Consider the following 22,264-nt stretch of genomic DNA (forward strand, 5'->3'; position numbering starts at 1 on the left):
TTCAGAGCATTTGGATCACTACAGATCAAGATATGATTAAAATACTGAGTAGTGTTTCTTGTGGACGTGGTGAATATCCTTCAAGCTCTTGTCTGGATGAAATGTCATTGCTAACATCAGAACTTGAGCAGGTGGTCCTCATGAAAGTTGTTGTAAATTGTCTTATCTTTCCACCCACCAAATTTGATGTTATTATGCCTTCTAGAACTCCAGCTATGGGTAAACTTCTGAGCAGTGTTTGAGCTAGATTGCAGGACAGGTTCTGACTTCTCTTTTGTGGCCAAGCTTTGAATTTGCAAACGGCAGATTTGGGTCTTCCACTCTTCATGAAAGTTGTAGGCCTATGTCTTAAATTTCCAGAACAATAAACCAAACATCAATCCAATGTCCACAACTCCAGATATGTTCCAATGATTGAATGGTGTTCCAGTTTGATCCAGCATCTCTTCTTCTTTTCACTTTCAATAGTTAATCACATCAATCAATCTTTTGAATTGTGAAATATGCTTGTATTTAAAATGAGCATTTACCATAAATTAAAGCTATCTAATATTATCAGACTTGTTATTATAAAACATGCTTAAGTTAGGGAATTTAATGATACTTTAAGTGTAATATGATGATATAAAGTTTTAATGAGAATGCACTTTTAAGTACTAATCAACATTTCTATAGATCAGATAATTTTCAGGAATTATACCTCAATTTGCATAACAAAATTATTTAATTTTTTCAATAAAAAAGGAATATTATCTCTCCTATTAGTCTTTATATGTTTTTTTTCCATAGTATTGTTCATCTCTATGTATCCATACAAATTCTCCAAATGATTTATAGTTAAAGCATAAACAATTTTTTTTTTATTACAAACACCTCATTCTAGCATATACAATTACTCATTCCATAAACTATGATCTTTGTTCTAGTATAGGACTTGTCTGGCTTAATTTTAGACATTTTCCATCAAAAAAATAATCTTCATGATAAATCTTTATATCTTTAAATGAAATCTTCGTGTCTCCGTATAATTATCTTCCAAGACATCCATCATTCATCTTAAATGCTAAAACATTTAATAAAACCTAAGGATACTAGGGATCATCTCACCCAGAGGTTTAAAAAATTTCTAAGTAACTAGAAAGTCTTTATAAAAATTCTCCATGCTTGTTTTACCATCTCTATCTAATTTTTCATTCGGCTATAAGCAACCTCTTCAACTATACTATGTATTCAAACACACTCTCTTCAATAAAAAATACAACCAAAAAACTAAAAGGAGCCTGTGTGCTACTCTCTTAATTTGACTCTTTACAAATATATGTTTTTACTTATTATTTTTTAATTTTGTTGCTTTTAATTTTTAATTTTTGAAAGTACGTTAAAAAACAAAGACATCGAAAATTGGTTACGGCATGACATGGGGTGTATAAATACATAATGTCACTAGGTAATCAAACATAAACAACTATACAATATCACATATAACAATCACAACATACGTTCTGATACATGATTTGTTTTTTTTTATATTTTAGCTATATAGAACTTATTTTGCAGGAGTTAATTAGGTATGAGCCCAACCTAATTTTGGAAAACAATTTTTATCTGAAGAACATCACACCAATTGTGAAAAGACTCAAATTCAATTTGAAATTCTTCGATGTCGTCATCGACCAAATGAATGTTGCAACGGCAAGGCCACTTTTTTTCTTTTTCTTCTACCAATCGAAAAGCTAATAATCATGTGATAAAGGTAAATCATTCTTGTCAAAAGCTGGTGATCTTTTCCATTTGCATGCCAGAAGAATTAAATGTGAACCTTAAAACGCAGCCAATCATGCGATCAAGAGAAAACTATAACGTGGGAGAATGTGGCGGAAGAGGAAACAGGCTTGCTCCAATGATTGCACTATTGCAGCGGTCGTTCTCTGCAAAGGGGACCGCTCTTTATTACTGATGAGCTTGCTCGTACGATTCAACACCGAACCAAGCACTTCGGTAGCTCACTGAGTATGTTCGCCACACAGACCAATTTTCTGTGCATGTATTTATGTGTACTTATTTGCTATTTATTGATTGAACTTGTATGTTCTCTCATTTCGTGTGTGTGTGTGTGTGACAATCACTTTAGCTTCTTCTTTTTTGTATTGTATCCTTCTAAGCAAAAATAGAAGTATGATTTATTAAATTATAACATATGCTAAAACGTTTGTAGTTTCTTTTTTGTGTTCTTAATTGTTTTTTCTATGCAAAAATAAAAGTATAATTTGTTAAGTTTGAGAAAAATTAAAACATAAAGGATGAAGATATAAAACATGAAGAAATCACAGTATCAATTAAATTTTTTATTGAACTAAAATGCCTGCAACAATTATTGTAGTTTTTTTTTTCGATTGCATCCTTCTATACAAAAATAAAAGTATAATTTCTTAAAATTTGATAAGTTTGGGAAAAATTAAAACATAAAGGACTAAAATGTAAAACACAGAGAAATCCGATTACAAATTAATTTTTTTATTGAAAATTTTATTTTTATCCTCGTGCTTTCTCTTTTCAACCTTCACAACCCCTTTTCAATTTCAATCCAAAAGTTTATTTCACCGTATTTTTCAATCATTGAATTTGAAAATGGAGAGAAAATCACTAGATTGGAACGAGAAGAGAAAAGTTTATCGATTGACATCAATTCTGAAGAAAAAAAGGGTTGGTTTTAGTGTCAATGAATTCTATTATACAAAAAAAGTTTGATGGTGAGTGTTTTCAACCTGAATATTGCCTAAAAAACATATCGAAGCCGAGAAATGAAATTTTTACCCAATTTGATTTTATGTTCTTGAACCATTTTTTAGATTGAAAAAACAGTTTTATTATGTTATAATTGTCATTTAAGTGTTTTTTAGGCAAAAATGGGTTGAAAGATCGATTTTTAACCTAAAAAAACAACCCATGATTTTCCAACCACCACTAGTGATTGCAATCTAGGTAAAAACAAATAATGCATCGTCTATCTCTCTTTTTTTTTTAAAAAAAAAAGCATGCGGACTTTGGTTGAAAGCCCGTGCTCCTAGTCTTTTTTGTATTTTTTTTTTAATTTTTATGTCCTTCAATTTTGTTCCTTCCAATTACATCCTTTAACTTTTTTAAAAGAATTTTTTCCCTTTATTTTTTTTTTCATATTTCTAGAAAAAATATAAATATAAAAATAAATTTATTAAACTCAATGAAATCTATGATCCGAGTTGTGGGTTTGATAGATAAAGCTACAAAACCATATTAATCCACTATGTTATCATATCTTTATTTTTCATTTAATTTTTTTTTCTTTGAATTGTTTTAAAAATAAAATTTCTCTATTTTTGTTATCATATATTTAGGTAAAAATAATTTATAAAAAATTATTTAAACTAATAGAGTCCATGACCTAGATCGCGAGTTTGACGAGTTAAGCCACGAAATAAAGATCAATCCAATATATTATCGTCTTAAATGTTTTTTTTTTAAATATATATTTTGATTTAGCATTTGTTATATATTTTGTTTTTTTGTTACTATATGATTAATTCATTCCGATTTATTTTTTATAGGGTTATCATTGTCTTAATATCTAGATCACGAGTTTTTCAAGTTAATTAGGGTTCAATATGTCACCGTGACAAATTATTTTTGAATCCATGTTCTTGGATTGTTTTTGTCATATAGGATTTTTTTTTGCTTTAAGAGAAATTTAGTCAGACCATAATGTAACTTAAGGCAATAACCTAATACACACACACACCCTCCAAGATTGTGCCATATAACCCAAAGTCCAAACTATATACCTTTAATATACCTCCAAGATTGTATTTTTTAAATAAAAGAAGAAATTTTATAATTCATAATTATATATAAAAGCATAAAAGCACCAGATCCTTCAAATTCTTTATTAACTATTATACCTTTAATATATTATTAACATTATAACATATCTCCAATACTAATATACAAATCTCACCTCACCTCTAAGAAGGAGAAAAAAGACTGAATGAAATTTTTAAAACCTAAAAAGTTTTAGGTAATCCCCTTTTTTCATTATTTTCCTATTTATTAACCATCTAAAACCTTAAAAAACATAGAATAAAATTTGTAAATCACTCCTAACCTATATTTTATATTATTAGCGTTTTATTTGCCTATAAAAAAACTAAAAATACTTAAAAATAACCTAAAAAACAAATAATATTAAATACAAACAAAACTATATCAAAGTTCATCAAATTGTTAAATTGTATTCTTATTTCTTATAGAAAATGTTTTGTTATTGTCTTGTATTGATTTTTACTCCAAAGGAATAAATTATCCATAAAATCTATGTTATTCATTTGAGAAATTATTTTTATTTATAAAACGAATTAAAACAAAGATTTATAATATTGGTTGATGGGAGAGGCTGTGGAGAGTGTCGAAGGAGATTTGGTTGATCTTTAATGTCAAATAGCTTTCCTTTCGTCGACATGTCTAGAAAGCAAGCAAGGAATTTGGTTTCAACTGTGACAAAAAGAAGTCCCTGGGATCAACTCAAGGAGGAACTGGGTTTTCAGATTGTTAAAAGGGTTCAATTTTTTTTACGCAGTGGACTAGGATAGCCAACAAGGTTGGTTTCATAGCCATAGGACTCCATGGAATTCACTGGAATAGAAATCGATGCACTCTTGAGTCCTAGAACGAACGAAATGGCCAAAATCTAGAATCCACATTTTCATCCTCTTGCTCTGGATGTCTATCTAGCAACATTGATGTATCAGATTGCAAATTTCTTTAGAACCCGGTGAAGGATCAATGAAGCTCGTTTTTCCAATAATTTCATGATGTGGGAGTGGTCAAACCACCATGCCATGGAAGACCTTGGTGAGTCCCAACCTAGCTCCATTTGTTTTATAACCCATCCACACAAGTGTTGTCTGAGCCGCACAACCGGGGCTGGTTCAACGAAGAAGCATGTTTAATTTTAAATAATATTTGAAGAAGCTGACAAAGTTATCATTTGGTGGCTTCAACAACATGATATACCATCTAAGTCTTGGTTTTTAAGATTTTTATCGTGGCTTCAACCACAAAGCTGTTCTAGCCATAGAGTATAATGAACCAAAAACTGTTGGTTAAGGACGAACTTTACAAAGCCAATTAATTTTTGATAAGTTCTTAAATTTTTTTATGATGAAGCAAAAGTAAGAATAAACTATCACACATAAGTATTATTTTTGAATAATCAATCCATCTCTTATATTAAAACCTAAACATAAGATAAATAATCCATATTCATACTAGGTAAAACATCCTAAACAAAACTGAAAAAATAATAAAAGAGTTTCGAATAAAATAGAAAAATAATCCTAAATCAACTAGGAAACTAATGTAATTTCTGCATGATAGTTTCTAGTCTTTATTGTAAGGCTTTTTTTATGTCTAATTGTTATAAAATTTTAACTTTATAGAAAAAAAAATGCTTTTAGAGTCATCCGATAAAATATCATCCAAATCCAATGGCCAGATCGAAAAATATGTCTAACATAAAACTATATATTACAAAATTAAGCACAATTTGCATGTAAGTAGAAAAATAAATTGAATTTGAAGTCTTGTAAGAAATAGGGCTCAAATATCTCTGAATTAACCAATTGAATGCCTTTTCAACCTTCTTAGCTTTTGACCTTATCATGTAATGAATCATGCAGTGTTGCTTGATGACTCTCATTAAAAGGGATCCAATTTTTTTTTTTATAAAAGAAATAACAAGGATTGAAAAAGTCAGGAAGAGCAACTAGGCTGGCGTGTGTGATGAGGCCGCCACACTTTTGTGATATATGTGACCTGTTCCAATGTCATTGTGTTGCCTTTCATGGTGGCGTAGAACTGTCTAAGCGAGCTCTATCTAGTGGTGGGATGTATGTCAATGGTATATCAACATTGAGTTTTTGGTGGCTTTTTCTTTCTTCTCCTTTATTTTCTCTCTCATCTCCTCAAATGTCAAGCCAAGTATGCCAAAATTTAAAGATATTTTGTCATTTTTTTTTTATCAAATTTGGTTCTCAATATTTTGATTTCTATTTGTTTTAAATACTTTTTAAATTGATTTTTTCCCTCAGCATTTGGTATCATTCAATTTTTATATGAAATTTAGTTCTCATTCTTTTAATTGCTATTTGTTTTGTTTCGAATCCTTTTATTAATTGATTTTTTATTTTAATTTTACCCCTCAATATTTGGTTCCATTTTATTTTTATGTCAAATTTGGTCCTCATTCTTTTTATTGCTATCTGTTTGTTTAGATTCTTTTTTATTGATATTTTTCCAATTTCATCCCTGAATATTTTGTTGATTGGAAATTTGACTTTATGATTTTTTTGGGTTTTCCTTCTATAGGTGTAATCCTAACCTCATAAGCCAAGTTACACATTTGGAAAGTTAGCCTATGTTGATTTTGATATTTTTAGGTCATTTTTTAAAATTGATTTTTTTTTAATTTTATCATTTAATATTAGATTTGTTGGGGATTGTGATTCGTGATTTTTTTTTCATTTTTTTTTCTAAAGGATTATCTCTATCTCATATCCCAAGTAGCAGGCTTGACGGACTAACTCGAGTTGACTCATGTTTTTTTGTAGTTGCTTTTTTTAAAAATAAATTTTTAAAGTTTTGTTCCTCAACATTGAGTTGATTTAATAAATGAGTTTCAATTTTTTATTCAATTTGATTTCTAAAGGGTTATCTTAATTTCATGACCAGATTATGCATTTGGCAGGTTAACTTGGGTTGACTTGGGTTAGTTTGTTTTGTCATTTTTTATTTTTATTTTAATTTCATCCTTTAACATTTGATTTGCTAGGAATTGAGTTAAAAAAATATTTTTTATTTTTCTTTATATAGGGTTATCCCCTTCTAATTTAAGTTATCAAATAGAATCATTGAACCATTTTAAAAATATTAAAAGAATATATTTTCATGAACGGAGCTTACTAAGGTATATTAGCAACTTAAGCAAGGGTCCAAATCCCTCACTTAACAAAAAAGCTACAAGAACAAGTAAAATAAATTTGTCGATTATATTTTATGAAATGAAGATTTTCTCGACTTAACAAAAGACCCCAAATACAAAATGAAAATTGCTCCCATTTGTGAGACATATATAAAAAATAATAAAAAAATATTTTAAAAGAACTCATTTATAATTTTATCCAAAATCTCTATTAATCTTAAACTGACTTTAATCCTAAATAACATGGACCACCATATTTCTGTATGCTAGAAATCTAAAAGACTGAATGTTGGACCACCAATTAGTGTATTTCTATATGCTATAACTCTATATGACTGGATAACGCAAAGTCAAAGTACTATCTCTTGGAAGCGTGGACGATCCAGATTTAATCAATACAAACCCATTATGTAGTGTGGTTGAGGTATATACGGATTCTCTGTCTGTCTTTTCCTCTTTTTCAATTTTTTTTGGTTAAAGAAAATACTCGCACAGTATTATTATAAACAATTGCCAAAAAAGAAAAAACAAATAGGAAAAGAAATCCAAAAATGGGAAGTGGAAGCCGAAATTTACTCTGTAAATCATCATCATCCGCGCTACTCTTCCTCGCACCGTCTTTCACTTCAGCTCAACTCCGTTTCAATTCCTTCACTCCCTCCAAACTCCGCCGTATGGCCACTCAACCTTCCTCCTCTCCCTCTTCCCTCACCACAAACGACACCGCTTCTCCTTCTCCTTCGCCCTCTCCTTCCTCCACGATTGATTTTCTCTCTCTTTGTCACCGCCTCAAGGTGAGAACTGAGAATCAAAATAAATCGATAAATGTTTATTAACTGGCTCAAAAAGTTGTTGTTCTGTTTGCATATGCTATAATTTTTTGTTTTGATTTTTTGAAATAAATAGACTACGAAGAGAGCAGGATGGGTAAAGAGGGGCATAAAAGGACCAGAGTCAATATCAGATCATATGTACAGAATGGGATTAATGGCTCTGATTGCTCCTGATATTCCCGGCATTGATCGTGACAAGTTAGTTTTTTTTTTTTTTTTTGGTTACTGCTTGCATTTGATAGTTTTTGGTAATTATTATTATTTTTTGTTTTTTCAGATGTATAAAAATGGCGATAGTTCATGATATCGCTGAGGCAATTGTTGGAGACATAACGCCCTCGGATGGGGTTCCGAAGGCTGAAAAAAGCAGAAAAGAGAGGGAAGCATTGGAGCATATGTGCAAATTGCTTGGCGCAGAGTCAAGAGGTTGTAGTTTGTTTTATTGCTATGTTTTCTTTTTGTTTATGTGATTGTTTAATGGCGAACCAATTGATTTTGTGAATTTGTAGCGAAGGAAATGAGTGAGTTGTGGAATGAGTACGAGGAGAATTCGACACCAGAAGCTAAAATTGTTAAGGATTTTGATAAGGTATTAGCGTTTATTAATGTCTTTATTGTGGGAGTGTTTCGAGATTTTGTTAATGTGGAAATTGTTTTGGATATTGTAAAATTCTGTACAAGAAACAATCTGCTAGGAAGGAATATCAAATAAGGAATCTATGATGTAGCTTAAAAATCATGAATTTCATTGCACGGACAATGCCAGTGTCAAATTAGAATGTCATGTGCTGGGTTAATGGATGAGTTGTGTTTAATCACTGGTACTTTTAAGGAATTAGAAAACGGATGGTCTGATTCTGCTCTTTTCCTTTTGTTTCTACCTAGGTGGAGATGATCCTTCAAGCTTTAGAATATGAAAATGGTGAGGCTTCTTGTTTCCCTTTCCTTCATGTATTCATAAGTGCAGAGTTGTATCAAGCACCTGCTTATTGTTTATAAGGATCTGGAAATTGTTTTAGATAAAGCCTGTGTCTTGTTCTTACAGTTATATGGCCTTCTTTTCTGTAGCAGTCTGTATTATAGGGTCAAATATTCTTCTGTATTTAAAATACGAGTAGCCGCATGTAGTTGTCTTATATAGTGCATACATCTCATAACCATTTGCCTAATTGTATGGATATTATTTGACATTGTTGCCCTTTCTTTGTAGTATTTCACTATATTATTATTTTCATTGGGTTAAAACCTAAAAAAAATACAATGGAAACTGAAGTCATTTCTGGTTTTCTGCAGAGCAAGGGAAAGACTTGGAAGAATTTTTCCAGTCAACCGCTGGTATGTAAATTTCCGAGCTCATCTTCTGGCTGTTTTATATTTTCTATATGATTTTAATGGAGGATTCAATTTTTCTGAGAAGAGCTAAATCTAATTCCAAGCTAACCTGGGCAATGTTGACTAGCAAATACAACCTACGTGCATATGATAGTACCATTCTAATTTTTTTTTGTTCTTTGTTAAATTTCTTCATGGACAAAAGAAAATGAAAGAGTATTCATTTTTTCGGTGAAGTAGAAGTAAGCATTGATGCTGTAAGAATCTAGTAAAACAATTGTTTTTCTGAAGGGAACCTCTAATATTATCTGTAAGGTCTGAGGCAACAGTTACCTTAAGATAAGAAAACTTCTTGATATTTGGGTGTTGTTTAAAGAAGGCCTAGGTTTATATATTGGTCGGGGTTTGAAAAGTTGAAGGTTTGGTCAAGAACATACGAGTCAAGAAATTGGTTGCTGGATCAGTGGGTTAATAGCAAAGCAAAGGGCTTAATTAAAGTGGTAATGTGGAGGACCCAGCTGACTCGTAGAATATCATCTGAAGCAGTTTGCAGTAATAAACAGTTATCCATAAATAAAATTTCATAACCTACGTCGCTGGAGGACTAAAGACTTTGAGGAATTTATTCAATGATCAAATTTTCCAATGTGGCTATGTTTATTTTCTGGGAGTGTAGGTGATACTTTAATGTGCACAGTGTTCCCTTTCATGGCGCCATGTTATCATACTTCAATGCATTTCAGTTTTGGCTTCATTTAATGCCTCAGGTCGTAGAAAAAGAAGAGAGAATCGTGTCTTAAAAATAAGAAGGGATTGAAATTGTAAAATTCTCAAAACTCCACTGCTTTTATTATTATAACTTGAATTCGAAGTCTTGCACACATGCGTTCATGTTGGGGAAAAAAACATAGTGGTGAGACTATATCATGTGTTATTTGTCGCAGCCATCAGGGCCTTAGCAATTCTTTTCAAAAAATTTGCAGGGAAGTTCCAGACTGAAGTGGGGAAAGCATGGGCCTTAGAGATAGCATCAAGAAGAAGGAAGGAACGCTAGTTTCTAGCTTTGAGATTTTCAGATGTTTAGGTACTTGTTTTGTTTCCTGGACCTTGAATTGTCTAATTAGATCCCGGTGATTGATTAGATTTGGAAAATCATCTCCATAGTTTCCCCTCGTCTTATTGCTTAAAACATCTTCAATCAAGATTCTACAACCTAAACATTTGTTTCAGTTTGACCAATAATAATGCAGGTCCTACATTTTCCTCCCATTTATCCCACCTTAACCTCCATGAGTTGCGCTAGCAAGAAGCAGCGGAGGAGAGAAATCGTCCACCTCATGGTTTATGCCTACCCAGCATGGGAGAGGCAAGATTTCTGGTTACAATGTTGGATGTGTTGGCACAAACATGCACTGACTTGTTCTTGTGATTTGACGAGGCATGAGCAAATGCAATTTGTTTTTTCTATGTGATTTTTTTAGGGTGCCAGCATGAATGAATTACTTCCTATATCGGGAAATTCACTTTCCAACCTTGTTCAAGTGGAGCACAGAAGCATTATTTTTGTTCAGTGTCAAAAAAGATGATCGAGTCTCCTTTAAACCAGGTGTCAAGTTTAACATGGAGGCAGCGAGGCTGCCATCGAAGGAAGCCACCCTTACCTCCTATAGTAGTAGAATGTTGCAACTAGCCATCAATTTCATATCTAGATTGTGATTTTTTTTCAAGCTGATCAACCATCAAATACACTTCCTACATGATTCCAGTCAAATAACTAGAAGATGTACACGCTCCATTATCACAAAGCTGGCGGAAAACTTTACTTTTTACAAAGGCAGGCAAAAATAAACCAGGATGATGCAGGCCCGACCTGAACTCGACCTTGCCTTGCCCATGAACAAGTCTATGCAGCACCCTCGACCAGCTTGTTCAACTTCTTTGTTCTAAGCCTCTCAGCGTGCACTTCATTACCTTGGTATTCATACCTGTAGATGATTAATTAAAGCGCAAAATGAGCCCAAATTGGTCAATCTTTTGCGTCAACAGAAACCCTTCATTTTATTACAATTACCTTGGCGGTAATGATATTAAAGGGTTCAGGCTTTGTGCAAGCTTGACAGCTTCTTCCTCGGTAGTAACCGTCTGATTGAAGCAGAAGTATCGGCCACATGTGGACCGATCCTGGAAAGCTCGAATATGGACATCAGCCAGGAAGTTCACATCTACATAGGCCAGCACCCCATTTTCATACATTTGAGCTGCCCCTGTTACATGTTTGGTGGCTTGAGGATCATTTCAGAATCTTACAGTAAGATGCCACTTTTTGTTTTTTAATGAATATGTCGTGCCATACATGTTTACCTCTGAGGTATGACATGGTTGATAAAGGGTTCTGCTGAGAGACACCAGGACCCAGAACTAGGCCGGCATTAATGGAAACCATGTTAAGCATACGGTCCATGGCTAAAGCCCAAGCAGCCTGTTCAGAGAGAGTCTTTGCCAGGGCATGCCATAACTGTAAATTAAACAAGAGATGGCAAAAGATGTAGTTATAGTACATAGATTTACATGGCTATCCAGATAAATAAATAAATAACTAAATCTGAGTGAATAATTATTTAATCCCAATGTTTTCAGCAATATAATAAATAGAAAAATACCTGATTTCTGATAAGTTTCTTTTAATTAATATATCTCAAGAGGGTATTTTGGGAAGAAAAACATCTAAATTGGTGACAATTCAGCACTTCATTATTACTAAACACTCTTTAGTTTTATCAAAACATATTAATTATTTTATGAATTATTAAGACTTAATTAAATAGTCTTCTTACCACTATTAACTACGCTTAATTTAGTATTATTTTATTTAATTAATTATTATGTGTTTTTCAAACTTGAAAATAAATTAAAATGAGTTTCGTAGGTATAGAGGACGCTTACTATGGGAAATTGTGAGTAGAAAGAGTTCATCATCATCACAAGTCTATTATTTCAAGGTGCTCGCCAGTGGAGAAAAAGAAAGATAAATAGAGGCATTAAGCGCACAATCAAGATAGATGGTGAAATCTTTCAGAGATCCAAACCTTCAATTTCCTGCAAAATTCTTGATCACTCCAAGACCTCTCGTCTACATCCTTCTCTGAACAAATGCTCTCTTTCCATATCGCTGCAGTTAGTGAAGAACTGAATATAATCTTTTCAATGGTATCGGTCTGTGCGCAAGCCTCCGCTACATTGATTGCTCCTCTAATTTCCGAATCAACCATTTTTTCCTGCCCAAATTAACCATGAAAACAATCACTCCTAATCACAAAATGTAATTACTTTGAGAAGCAATGGATAAGCTAGCAAGTCTAGTAGACACTTAATCAACATACATCGTAGCCGTCTCTACTGTCCAAGCAGCAGAACATAGCAGAACAACCCTTCAAAGCAATTAGAATGCTATGGTAATCCAAGACATCGACTTCAAATACCACCAATCTTTCCTCCTCTCTCCCCAAGCCCCTTATTTCCTTCTCTATCTCAGTCTCTCCTGAACAAAAACCACCCAAAACAGAAAAACTGATTCACAAAATCATCAAAGAAAGCAGGTAATTATTATGAAGATAAGCACTTGCCGTTGTTCTTTTGTATGGCTGCATGAACCGTGTATCCTCTACTCAACAGCCCCTTGAGGATCCAAGAACCCACATAGGTTGAGGCATCAAGAACACAAACTGAGGGTAGCTCTTCAATATCCATTCTAGCTTTCTCTCGATTTTCTTTCTGTTGATGTTTCTTTGCTGCTAGCTAGCTCCTTCTTTAATGAGCTTTTATATACACATGTCGCAATGTTTATGGGAGAATGTGAAGGTGAGAGAATAGAAGAAGAGTTGGTGAACTATTTTCCTACACGTTTCCATCTACTCACCATCTTTTCGCTTGAAAGACCTATCTATGTTTCGATTTCTTCATCAAGGGTAAATTGCACGAAAACCCTCGAATTTTTCGGTAAAAATGCTATTAGACGTCACTAAATTATAAGTTTTGTACAAGTTAACTTTTTTTTATTAGTCAATAATGCCAAGGAAGGAAGGGTAGGTTTTCGAAGTCCCTGAAATTGAGCGTTCAGGTGTCAAGAGTGTGTCTAGACGTGGAATGCTTGTTAAAATATACCTTGTACATAGGTAGTTAAAAAACATTTATTCTATATTAAAAAAATAAAAGGATTTGTTATATCTTCTAACGTGAGGAAAATCAAATTAATAGATTTGAATATTGGAGAAAAGATTTGGAGGAAAAGTCATATATAATATAAATATTTTTTTATTTTTGAAATTTATTATTTTGAGATAATCAATTAAATTTTTAGAATCAATTAATCTAATAATTATACAGATATCTCTTGTCAAATTATTTAAATAATCTGAATGAAAAGTTACATTTTAAACACTCTCTCTCTCTCTCTATATATATATATATATATATATATATAAAAGTCTAAAAAAGTGTGTTTCTAAACTTTACATATATATTGATCTAAAATGATATTTTATTTATAAATACAAGTTTGATGTTAACAGAAAAAAAATAAGAAATAATTTTTCTCACCCTAATTTGTTTCTACAATTCTCTGTTTATGTTTATCAAAAATAAAATAAAACTTTTTAATAAACTTATAGAAGTTATTGTTTATAAGTTTAAAATTTTACTATATTCTGAAGATATATTATTTTAACCATGCAACAAATATAATAAAAGCAATTAATACTTTAAATATAGTGATTTTCAGGCTCAAAGCATATTTGTTATACCACTAGAATTGCATGATTTTCCCTTTGTTTTCCTGGGTTTAATAAATTAAAAAGCATCGTTTAATTTAAGTAGGTAGAAAACGTGCCTTTGTGTTTGGGAGGAATCTACTGATGTTGAGGTTGGACAAGTAAACATGCTCTGTTGTAACGAGTTTGATGTGAAATAATATTTGGTAATCGTCGACCATGTGCTCTGCAGATAGCTAGCTAGGTGATAACAATACAAGGGGACATGTGGGCATGAAACTTGTTAAGAAACCTTGAATCATTGGGTTTTGTTCGCTTTGAGCACACAATTCATCCAATTTGATGGATGGAGCTGCATGATCAAACTAACTTCACCACTAGGAGAAACTTGATTGACTTTACCTTTTTCAAATGTTAGTATGATCTTGCTTGCCTCGCCTCATTACTTACGTGGGAGTAATTTGATTATGTTATTAAAGCTTAATTAGGGTTAGTTTGAAAAATCAACTCCTGAAGATAATATTGAAGGCGGGCATGCAAGGTTGCCACTCTTGGACAAGGTTTCCATGAAAGGAAGAAGGGTTTGCGTGCGGAAACAAGGTGGAAAAAAGAACGCACCAGAAAGTAGTCGTTCCCTAGAGAAGGAGAAAGCTTTATGCTTTTGCAGTTTTGGTTACCCACGAACCTAACGGTTTGAAGGAGTCCTGTGTGGCCGTCACTTATTACTTTGATATGGCTACAAGTAGGCCATCCACTCGTATTTCATTGACTTGTCTACTTGGGTATCTACTTGTTGACCTCATAATCCACAGCTTTGTTGATGTAGTTGAGACGTAGAGTACTGTATAGCAGGTATTATACATCATTATGCGAGTACTAACAATTAAACAGAAGATTTCATGACCCTCCAGCCAACTGAAAAGGCGTTTCAGATACCCAAAGGAGAAAAAAAAATTGAGGAAGGGAACAAAAGAGAGGCAAATCATCGAGAATGGAATTAATGAACCTCTTTTTGCATGAAATCATAAACAAATTCAGTGCAATAGATAAATTTGTATCAAATGTTGTTATAACCTGCTTCCAAGTAATCTAATTTCAAGGATAATGAGCTATATATATTTACCTGATAGCATCCAAAGGACATCGAATGATGATGCTCAAGCCACCAGGCCCATTGTTGGAGAAGAAGGGGTTCGCAGAGCACTCAAATTTCCGATATCTTAAAGGCTACAGTACATACATGCATGCAAATTTAGGAAATACAACCCTTTTCGTATCTACATCCACACCAGATTCCTCGTAAAGTCACATATTACGCATTAAAAAAAAAACACAACTAAAATGGAAGGTAAATTCTCTAGCCATAAAAACATTAATTTTTCTATTCACTGTTATAGTGTAAAGTTATAATGAAAAGATGCCTTTTTTCTTCTAAACAAATTCATAAGTCTTGGGATATTTTGATATTTTTACATAGTTCATTAGTCATTTAATAATTATACAGAGGTATGCGCATATTTTTTTCAAAAGTTTTAAACAGTTAAATAACTTAATTATTTCAGTTTCAAAAATATTAAAACCCCTGATAAAGGGTATTGTGTTTTTTAAAATACAATGGAAAGTCCACTTTGCCCTCGCAATAAATAAATCATGGATCTAGGGGCTTTTTGGTCTTTTCAAACAGGTTTTATTGTAATCTCATAAATATAAAGGGTAATTTTGTATTTTTATCTTGAAGTTTTAATCTTTTAATCAATAAAGCTGCTAGTGTGTGTTTATCACACTTTACTGAGTGAGAGGTGCTTGTGCCTTTTGGGAGGTACGAGCGGTGCCTCCTGGTGGCCGGATAAACCCTTCTAATGTTGCGCGCGTGGTTGCAGGTGAGACGATTTGTCATCATTGGATCTTTATTCTTTTTTTTTTCTCTATACTCTCCTAAAAAATACAATCTGTCCTATTTTTAGTATTTTAATTTCAGTCCTTATTCTTTTGATTTTTAATTTTTTTTACCCTTTTATAGATTTTTTTTTTCAATTAGTTTTTTTATTTCCAATTTAACATATTTTATTTTTCCAATTTGGTTCTTATTGTTTTGATTTATAATTTTTTTCCTTTGCCTTTTTATGAAAGTTTTATTTATTTTCAATTTAATTCTCAATTCTAATTTGTTGTTTATAATATTTTTCAATTTGGTATTTCTTCTTTTAATTTTTTACTTGGCTCTTTTGTCAAGGTTTTGGTGTAATTTTCAATTTCATTGTTCAATCCATATTTATTGTGTTTTTGTTTTTTTTTCTAAACAAAATGGTCAGGTGGGTTTGCTCGGTTTAACTCGGACAACCCTATTTTTTTATTTTATAAAAATGATATCATTTTGAAAAAAAATTAAAAAAGTCAACAGGTTTGACTAGGTTTTACGTGGGTTGATTTGGTTGCGAGTCAACCTGGTGTTTTGACCGGATCAACCCGCATCAATTGTCCCCCTATTTTTTTTTTAACTTAGCTCGGCCCAGGACCCGAATCACTTGGGTCATCCGTAAAACCACTAGGTCAGGTCGAGTTTTAAAATAATGATTTATCAGGTTATCGCAATCTCATTACCTAAGCCACATGTTTGAAAAGTTAATGCGTGTTGACATTTTGTTTTTACTGTTTTTATCATATATTAATTTTTTTCATTTTGTCCTTATTTTTTTTATTTATGATTTTTTTTTCCTTGGCTTTCTTATAGAAGTTTTATTAGTTTTAATTTCATCATTCAATTCAAATTTATGGTATGTTATTTTTTACAATTTAGTTCTGATTCTTTTGGGTTTTTTTTTTTTTTTTATCAATGTTATTATTCTTTTCAATTTAACACTTGTTGTTCTCTAATTTATTTTTTATTTTGATTTTAACTTATTTTTTTAATTGTTATTTTTTATTTCAAATCTTTTTGTGTGATTTTTTTATTTTGTCTTTCAGTGTTTCATTTCTTGGGGATTGGACTTAACAATTTTTTCATGTATAATACTAATAGCATGATGACCTGGGTCATATATTTAAAAAGTTAATTGGGGTGGACATATCTTTTTAGCTTTTTCTTTGCATTTTTGTCATTCAACATTATTTTTTTATTAAAAAAAATAGTTTTGATGTTTTCTTCAATTTCTTTTCTATCGGGTTATCCCATCCTTATAACCTAGAACGCTGGTTTGACGGATTAACCTGTACTAGCTTGCCCCTTTATCCATAAATTATATGTCTATATATCATGCTAACTCAGGTTGACTCACACTGATTTTTTTATTCTTTTTTATTTTATTTTATTCTTTCATATTTAATTAATTGAGAATTAAACATCGTTTTTCGCTATTGAATAAAGATTCTTTTCCCTGCTTATCATGATGCTTTTTGTGATTTTTTTATCCATTTACTATTGTTACTTCTATTTTTTTTTCATATTATTTAAATAAAACCAACTTATTTATCTAGTAAAAACCATAACCCGGATTATTAGATTTTTCTTCTTTAAAACACTCCCAGCAGCTAAACATTTTTTAGAAAGTGTTTGGCAGTGTGTCAGCGGTTGCTTTTTAAATAATTTTTTGTGCCGAAATGCATGCCAATGATTGTTTTTTATTTTTTTAAAATTATTTTTAATATTAGCACATCAAAACGATCCAAAACATACAAACCATATTAAATTTTAATAAAAAAAAATTTAATTTTTTGGAAACGGTGTTCCAAACGCATTCTTTAGGAAAAAAATAGTAGTGGTAACTACTAACTATAGGAATGTGACACGGGTACAGTGACAACTAACAACCATCAGGGAAAAGAATCCAACGGTGTATTCCAAGTTGCAGTTCAACGCACAAATCTTAGTTATTATATATATATATATATAATTGGTTCTCAGTAATATATAATCATAAATTAAAGATGACAGCACTTTGACATGCCTTGCAAATCATCGCATAATGCACCAAATTGCAATGCAAGGTCACAATCCAGCTGCATAACTGGAACTATAACAAAATAAGACCACAAATTCTACGAACAACTACACTAACAGGCCAAATAATTAGCTTTATTTAGAAAATTATGAACTGCCGGAGAGTGTTTCAACTGGCATGCACATTCTGTTCGTAAGAGATTGCAAATAATGGAAACTGCAGAACCAAGAGCAGATTTTAAAGAATATATTATTGTAGACTTAACTACGATGGAGGGCGGCACTCTTCTCCGGGTTCAAGAAAGTCACCTAATCTCATTGCAACCTCAAACTACAACTCCTCACATACATAAGGGCATGTTCTGCATATTCAGATGCAACCAAAGAAGAAATAATCCTGTGTTCCTAGTCCCTACCAGAATAACTGAAAGGTTGATGTCATGTCCTCATTTCTGAAACATCATTGTCTGAACAAACTTTAGAGTCATCATCCAAATACGTGAGTCAGATGCTTAAAATTGCCAAAACCAGCCCCAGATAACCGTGTTGAAAATGAAAATCTATTGATTCTTGAATGAGCTTGATGGAACCTAGGAAAATAAAAATCACATTATAAGCATAGAAGTAGATAGATATTTCTGGATGGAATTTGACAAAAAAACAAAAACCAGAGATTGGTTCAAGAGATCATAATGCATAATTGCTATCTATGAAGTTCCGTGAGAAATATCATGCTCCTTGTTCTTTATCTATTCTGATTTGGGTTCCCCAAAACGAAAAAAAGAAAGTTCCCAAGTGCAAAACGCTAAACTTTCAGCTTCTGTGCCAATATATATATATATATATATATATATCACTAGTCTTTAGACGATGTCTTGACAAAGTGCTTCACCTCATACAGATAGATACAAAGGAGACTGATGAAGAAAAGTAGGAGACAAAGTGCTAAAAGCAGAGACGTGACCTGGAAAGAAGAAAATATTTCTTTTCTCCAGAATCGAAATCTAGCATCATTCCCTCAATGGAACAGTCTTGAGTGACAATCACATCCACAAGAAAGATGATGGGACATCTAGATCCAACATATAGCAGAAAAATGATAAGTTCTATTCCTTTGGACAGAAAACAAAAACAAGAAATACAATCTGTTTCTGAGTTCCGACAACCCTGCATGATTTATAAAATGAAATGTAACATATGGTGAGGCAGCCATGTACACAGCATCCAGGATAGAATGAAGAAAGCCTCAAGATAGCTCACAGAACAACAATATACTGTCATTTTCTATTCATAAAGGAAGAGAAAAATGAAAGTTTTTCTGAAGAAAATGTGAGCATACCTTCACATGATGTGGCATGATCTTGATATGAAAAGGTACATGAAGCCATGCTTCAGGCGGATAGAGCAAAAAGTTCTCAGGCTTGCTTGTATAGACATCTGCATATTGATGGATGTGGTATGCAAAAGCTGATTCTTGACCTGTGCCAGTTAGGAAAGTTGCTCCAAAAGACTTGTTAAACATTTTTTTCATCTTCTCCCTTGCCTTCAGCCTCTCAATATGAAAAAGCTGATTCTTTTTTTTTTTCTTTCTAAAGGTAAGTTGTGCAATTGCACTAGAGAGACTTAGTTGATTATTTTCAAGGTAAATTGTGCAACCACACTAGAAAAACTGAGTCCATTCCATCCTTTGAAAGTTGTGAGATCATTGCCTCGGAGGGATGTCATGTCAATCCCATCATTACACAGTTGTGCAATTGCACTAGGGAGGCTTTAAATCCATCCATTCCAAGGTAAACTGTACAATCGCGATAGAAAAACTAAATTTGTTTATCCTTGAAAGGTTGTGAGGTCATTACCCTAGATATCATTTAAAGAAAAAAAAAACATCATTATTGTGAATAATTTAATTCACATTCTTAGTATATGACCATGATACATTTTTATTGCCCATTTAAGGCATAATAATCGCTTGATGACATTTCTATTGAGATAATTGTTTCAACTCCAAAAGAGGAGAGAATAGAGTTTATCTAGTTGATATCTTATAGATGGTTGACAAACAAACTTCACATGTTTTACGGTCTGAATCAACATTCCACTTGTACTTATTGAAAGTTTTTTAAAATCTCGAGGCTCTAATTGCATTCGTGAAGTTGAAAAACGCCTAGCCTAAATTTGGTTGTCTCATTAAGCCCATGGGCAAGTAGAAAAACCATATTAACTCAAGCGATGAAATTGCTGCATAGCCTTTTTTTCTTATTAAAGAGTTGTTGAAACTTTAATGGAACAAATGTGCCAACAAATGTAGAAAGGGCCATAACATATCCCATTTCAGGAGTGTTTTGATTATCTGTATTTGATGGTGATTGGAGACGTTGATAAACTAATTTTAAAAGAAATATCGATAACTTTTTGATTAGTTTTTCATAGATGGTGTTATTGATGATGTTCCAAAAAATCCAAGTAGCTCAAAGGCAAAGTTTATGTTTTGGATAATTGGTTAATCTCTTGGTTTTGGCAATCTGATCCATCATCCTTAGCCAAGGTGGCTGGTAATTGGTGTCTGATACCTGCAAAAAGTTCTTTTTGGTGAATTTAAAGATTATTCAATGCTTAAATAAGTATCTTTTTGAGAGAAAATACATTAATATTTTAAGAAGACTCTTAAATAAAATGTGTCATGGAGAGTGGAGATTCAAAACCTTGTCTTCTAAGAATTCAATAGGTTATTATAATTCATCCTCATCTTTTTCTCGATCACTTTCCCCCCTCTTCCATGTCGGAGAAAAAATAATCTCAAACTTAATAAGAGGAAAAATATCTTTTACTTAATCAGAGAAAAAATATATTTGACTTAATTATATCACCAGACCCATACATGCTTGGGCTTAGTGTTTGACTGAGTCCAAGAGTGTTGGGTCTGGTAGATTGCTAGACTCATACATGTATGGGCTTAACACTTGACTGAGCTCAGAGGTGTCAGGTCTAGTGGGTCGTTAGATCTATATATACGTGGACTCAGCACTTGGCTGAGTCCAATGGTATTGAGTCATCACCCAGTCTCCGGTTTCTCTAAATAAAAATCCAAATAAATAAAAAATAAAAACAAAACATGATTAACCCATATATGCTTATTTAATATTAACAAACAACTAAGTTAAAAAAAGGAGGCTCCACTGCACCTCGCCCCAAACCCATCTTTAATGGGTTTATTAACCTATTCTAGGCATAACAATTAAGATTAAAAAATGAGGAATACTTTTAGGCTAACATGGCTTAAATCAGTAGTCAGGAGGAAGTTTCATCTTCGAAAAACTTTTATGAAAAATTTAAAATATCTCAGCCAGTTCTACTGTAGCAAGAAATGGTGTGTCTTAGAGCCAAACTAGCTAGTTAACATGCACTCCGCTAGAGATCAAATATTTTATTTTCAATAAAAAAATTTGGATATGCCAGCTTTTCTTATGTATTTTTTTTTACATTAAAAATTATAAGTATAAATTAAAAAGCTTATGTAAGTATCAAATTGAATAAATTAATAACCATTTATAAGAAAAAATCATTAACGATAACTAAAAATAAAATTGAAAAAATAAGAAATAGATGTAAATCAATATATTTGATCTTGTAACATGGAATATTTACCAGATTGTGTTTACTGAATTTTTTTTAATTAAAATCAGATTTTTATTTAATTAAATGATAATAGAAATAGACGCACACATGAAATTGATTGAATAAGGTAAAAGAAAAAAATATCATGCAAAACTACACATATTAAAAATATTATTTAAAAATAAATATTTTTTATTTTAAAAATAAATTTCATCTATGTGGAAACATATTAATAATTATAGAGGAAGGATATTAATTGAAACATAAATTAAAAAAATCATTTTAAAAAGAAAACATGTTAAAAAAACATCACTTGAAATAAAAACCAAAATTAGAATAAGAAAATAAGAAAAAGACAACAATAGTCTAGGTGCCACAAATGCCTTCAAAAAAAATAAGAAAAACAAACGACTCGGATTACAACCATGATCGAGTTTAATAAGTTGGTTTTATTTTAATTAGATGATAAAAAAAGATAATGGAAGTATGAAATTGGATCTAAAAGTGTGTATATATAAAAGGCTTGAGTCAACATAAGTTAGTTTGATAGACATGTGACTTGAGTAATAAGAGGCAAGCTAACTCGGGTTAACCTGCAAAACCTGTTTTCCAGGTCATTAGACCAGAATAACATGATAGAAAAGAAATTGAAGAAAATCAGAAAATCAATCTTAAAAAAAAAACTATTATCAAACGATGAAACCGAAAAAAAGTAAGTAAAAAAAGGATGTCGACCCCATTAACTTTTTAAACCTGTAACCTAAGTCAT

General features: G+C 31.9%; 2 protein-coding genes across 4 annotated transcripts; one reads left to right on the forward strand and one right to left on the reverse strand.

Moving 5' to 3' along the window:
* The first annotated feature begins 7,514 nt into the window (after window positions 1-7,514).
* On the forward strand, window positions 7,515-10,708 carry LOC7465985 (uncharacterized). Of its 3 annotated transcripts, none has more exons than XM_002309339.4 (8): window positions 7,515-7,806; window positions 7,919-8,043; window positions 8,123-8,271; window positions 8,355-8,434; window positions 8,731-8,767; window positions 9,139-9,180; window positions 10,161-10,261; window positions 10,408-10,708. In XM_002309339.4, exons 1-7 carry the CDS (start codon window positions 7,564-7,566, stop codon window positions 10,229-10,231), a joined length of 747 nt encoding a protein of 248 aa, XP_002309375.2. In that variant the 5' UTR covers window positions 7,515-7,563; the 3' UTR covers window positions 10,232-10,261; window positions 10,408-10,708. The 3 variants fall into 3 exon arrangements, with proteins under 3 accessions (XP_002309375.2, XP_024460440.1, XP_024460439.1); XM_024604672.2 differs by having other exon boundaries at window positions 10,428-10,708; XM_024604671.2 differs by having other exon boundaries at window positions 10,161-10,644.
* Window positions 10,709-10,855: 147 nt separating this feature from the next.
* LOC7465984 (cinnamoyl-CoA reductase-like SNL6) lies at window positions 10,856-12,948 on the reverse strand. Its single transcript, XM_024604670.2, has 6 exons — window positions 12,801-12,948; window positions 12,558-12,715; window positions 12,264-12,452; window positions 11,539-11,692; window positions 11,249-11,441; window positions 10,856-11,162 (listed from the first exon to the last, which is right to left on the reverse strand). Exons 1-6 carry the CDS (start codon window positions 12,922-12,924, stop codon window positions 11,081-11,083), a joined length of 900 nt encoding a protein of 299 aa, XP_024460438.1. The 5' UTR covers window positions 12,925-12,948; the 3' UTR covers window positions 10,856-11,080.
* Between the last annotated feature and the right edge of the window lie 9,316 nt (window positions 12,949-22,264).

The sequence above is a fragment of the Populus trichocarpa genome, chromosome 6 (assembly GCF_000002775.5).
Source record: "Populus trichocarpa isolate Nisqually-1 chromosome 6, P.trichocarpa_v4.1, whole genome shotgun sequence".
In the NCBI taxonomy this organism is placed as follows: domain Eukaryota; kingdom Viridiplantae; phylum Streptophyta; class Magnoliopsida; order Malpighiales; family Salicaceae; genus Populus; species Populus trichocarpa.

Coding starts and splice junctions, on each gene's coding strand:
- LOC7465985 (XM_002309339.4), top strand. CDS start 7,564: ATGGGAAGTGGAAGCCGAAATTTACTCTGTAAATCATCATCATCCGCG. Junction 7,807..7,918: donor CTCTTTGTCACCGCCTCAAG/GTGAGAACTGAG, acceptor TGAAATAAATAG/ACTACGAAGAGAGCAGGATG. Junction 8,272..8,354: donor GCTTGGCGCAGAGTCAAGAG/GTTGTAGTTTGT, acceptor GTGAATTTGTAG/CGAAGGAAATGAGTGAGTTG.
- LOC7465984 (XM_024604670.2), bottom strand. CDS start 12,924: ATGGATATTGAAGAGCTACCCTCAGTTTGTGTTCTTGATGCCTCAACC. Junction 11,693..12,263: donor AATTTTGCAGGAAATTGAAG/GTTTGGATCTCT, acceptor TTTAATTTACAG/TTATGGCATGCCCTGGCAAA. Junction 11,163..11,248: donor TTAATATCATTACCGCCAAG/GTAATTGTAATA, acceptor AATCATCTACAG/GTATGAATACCAAGGTAATG.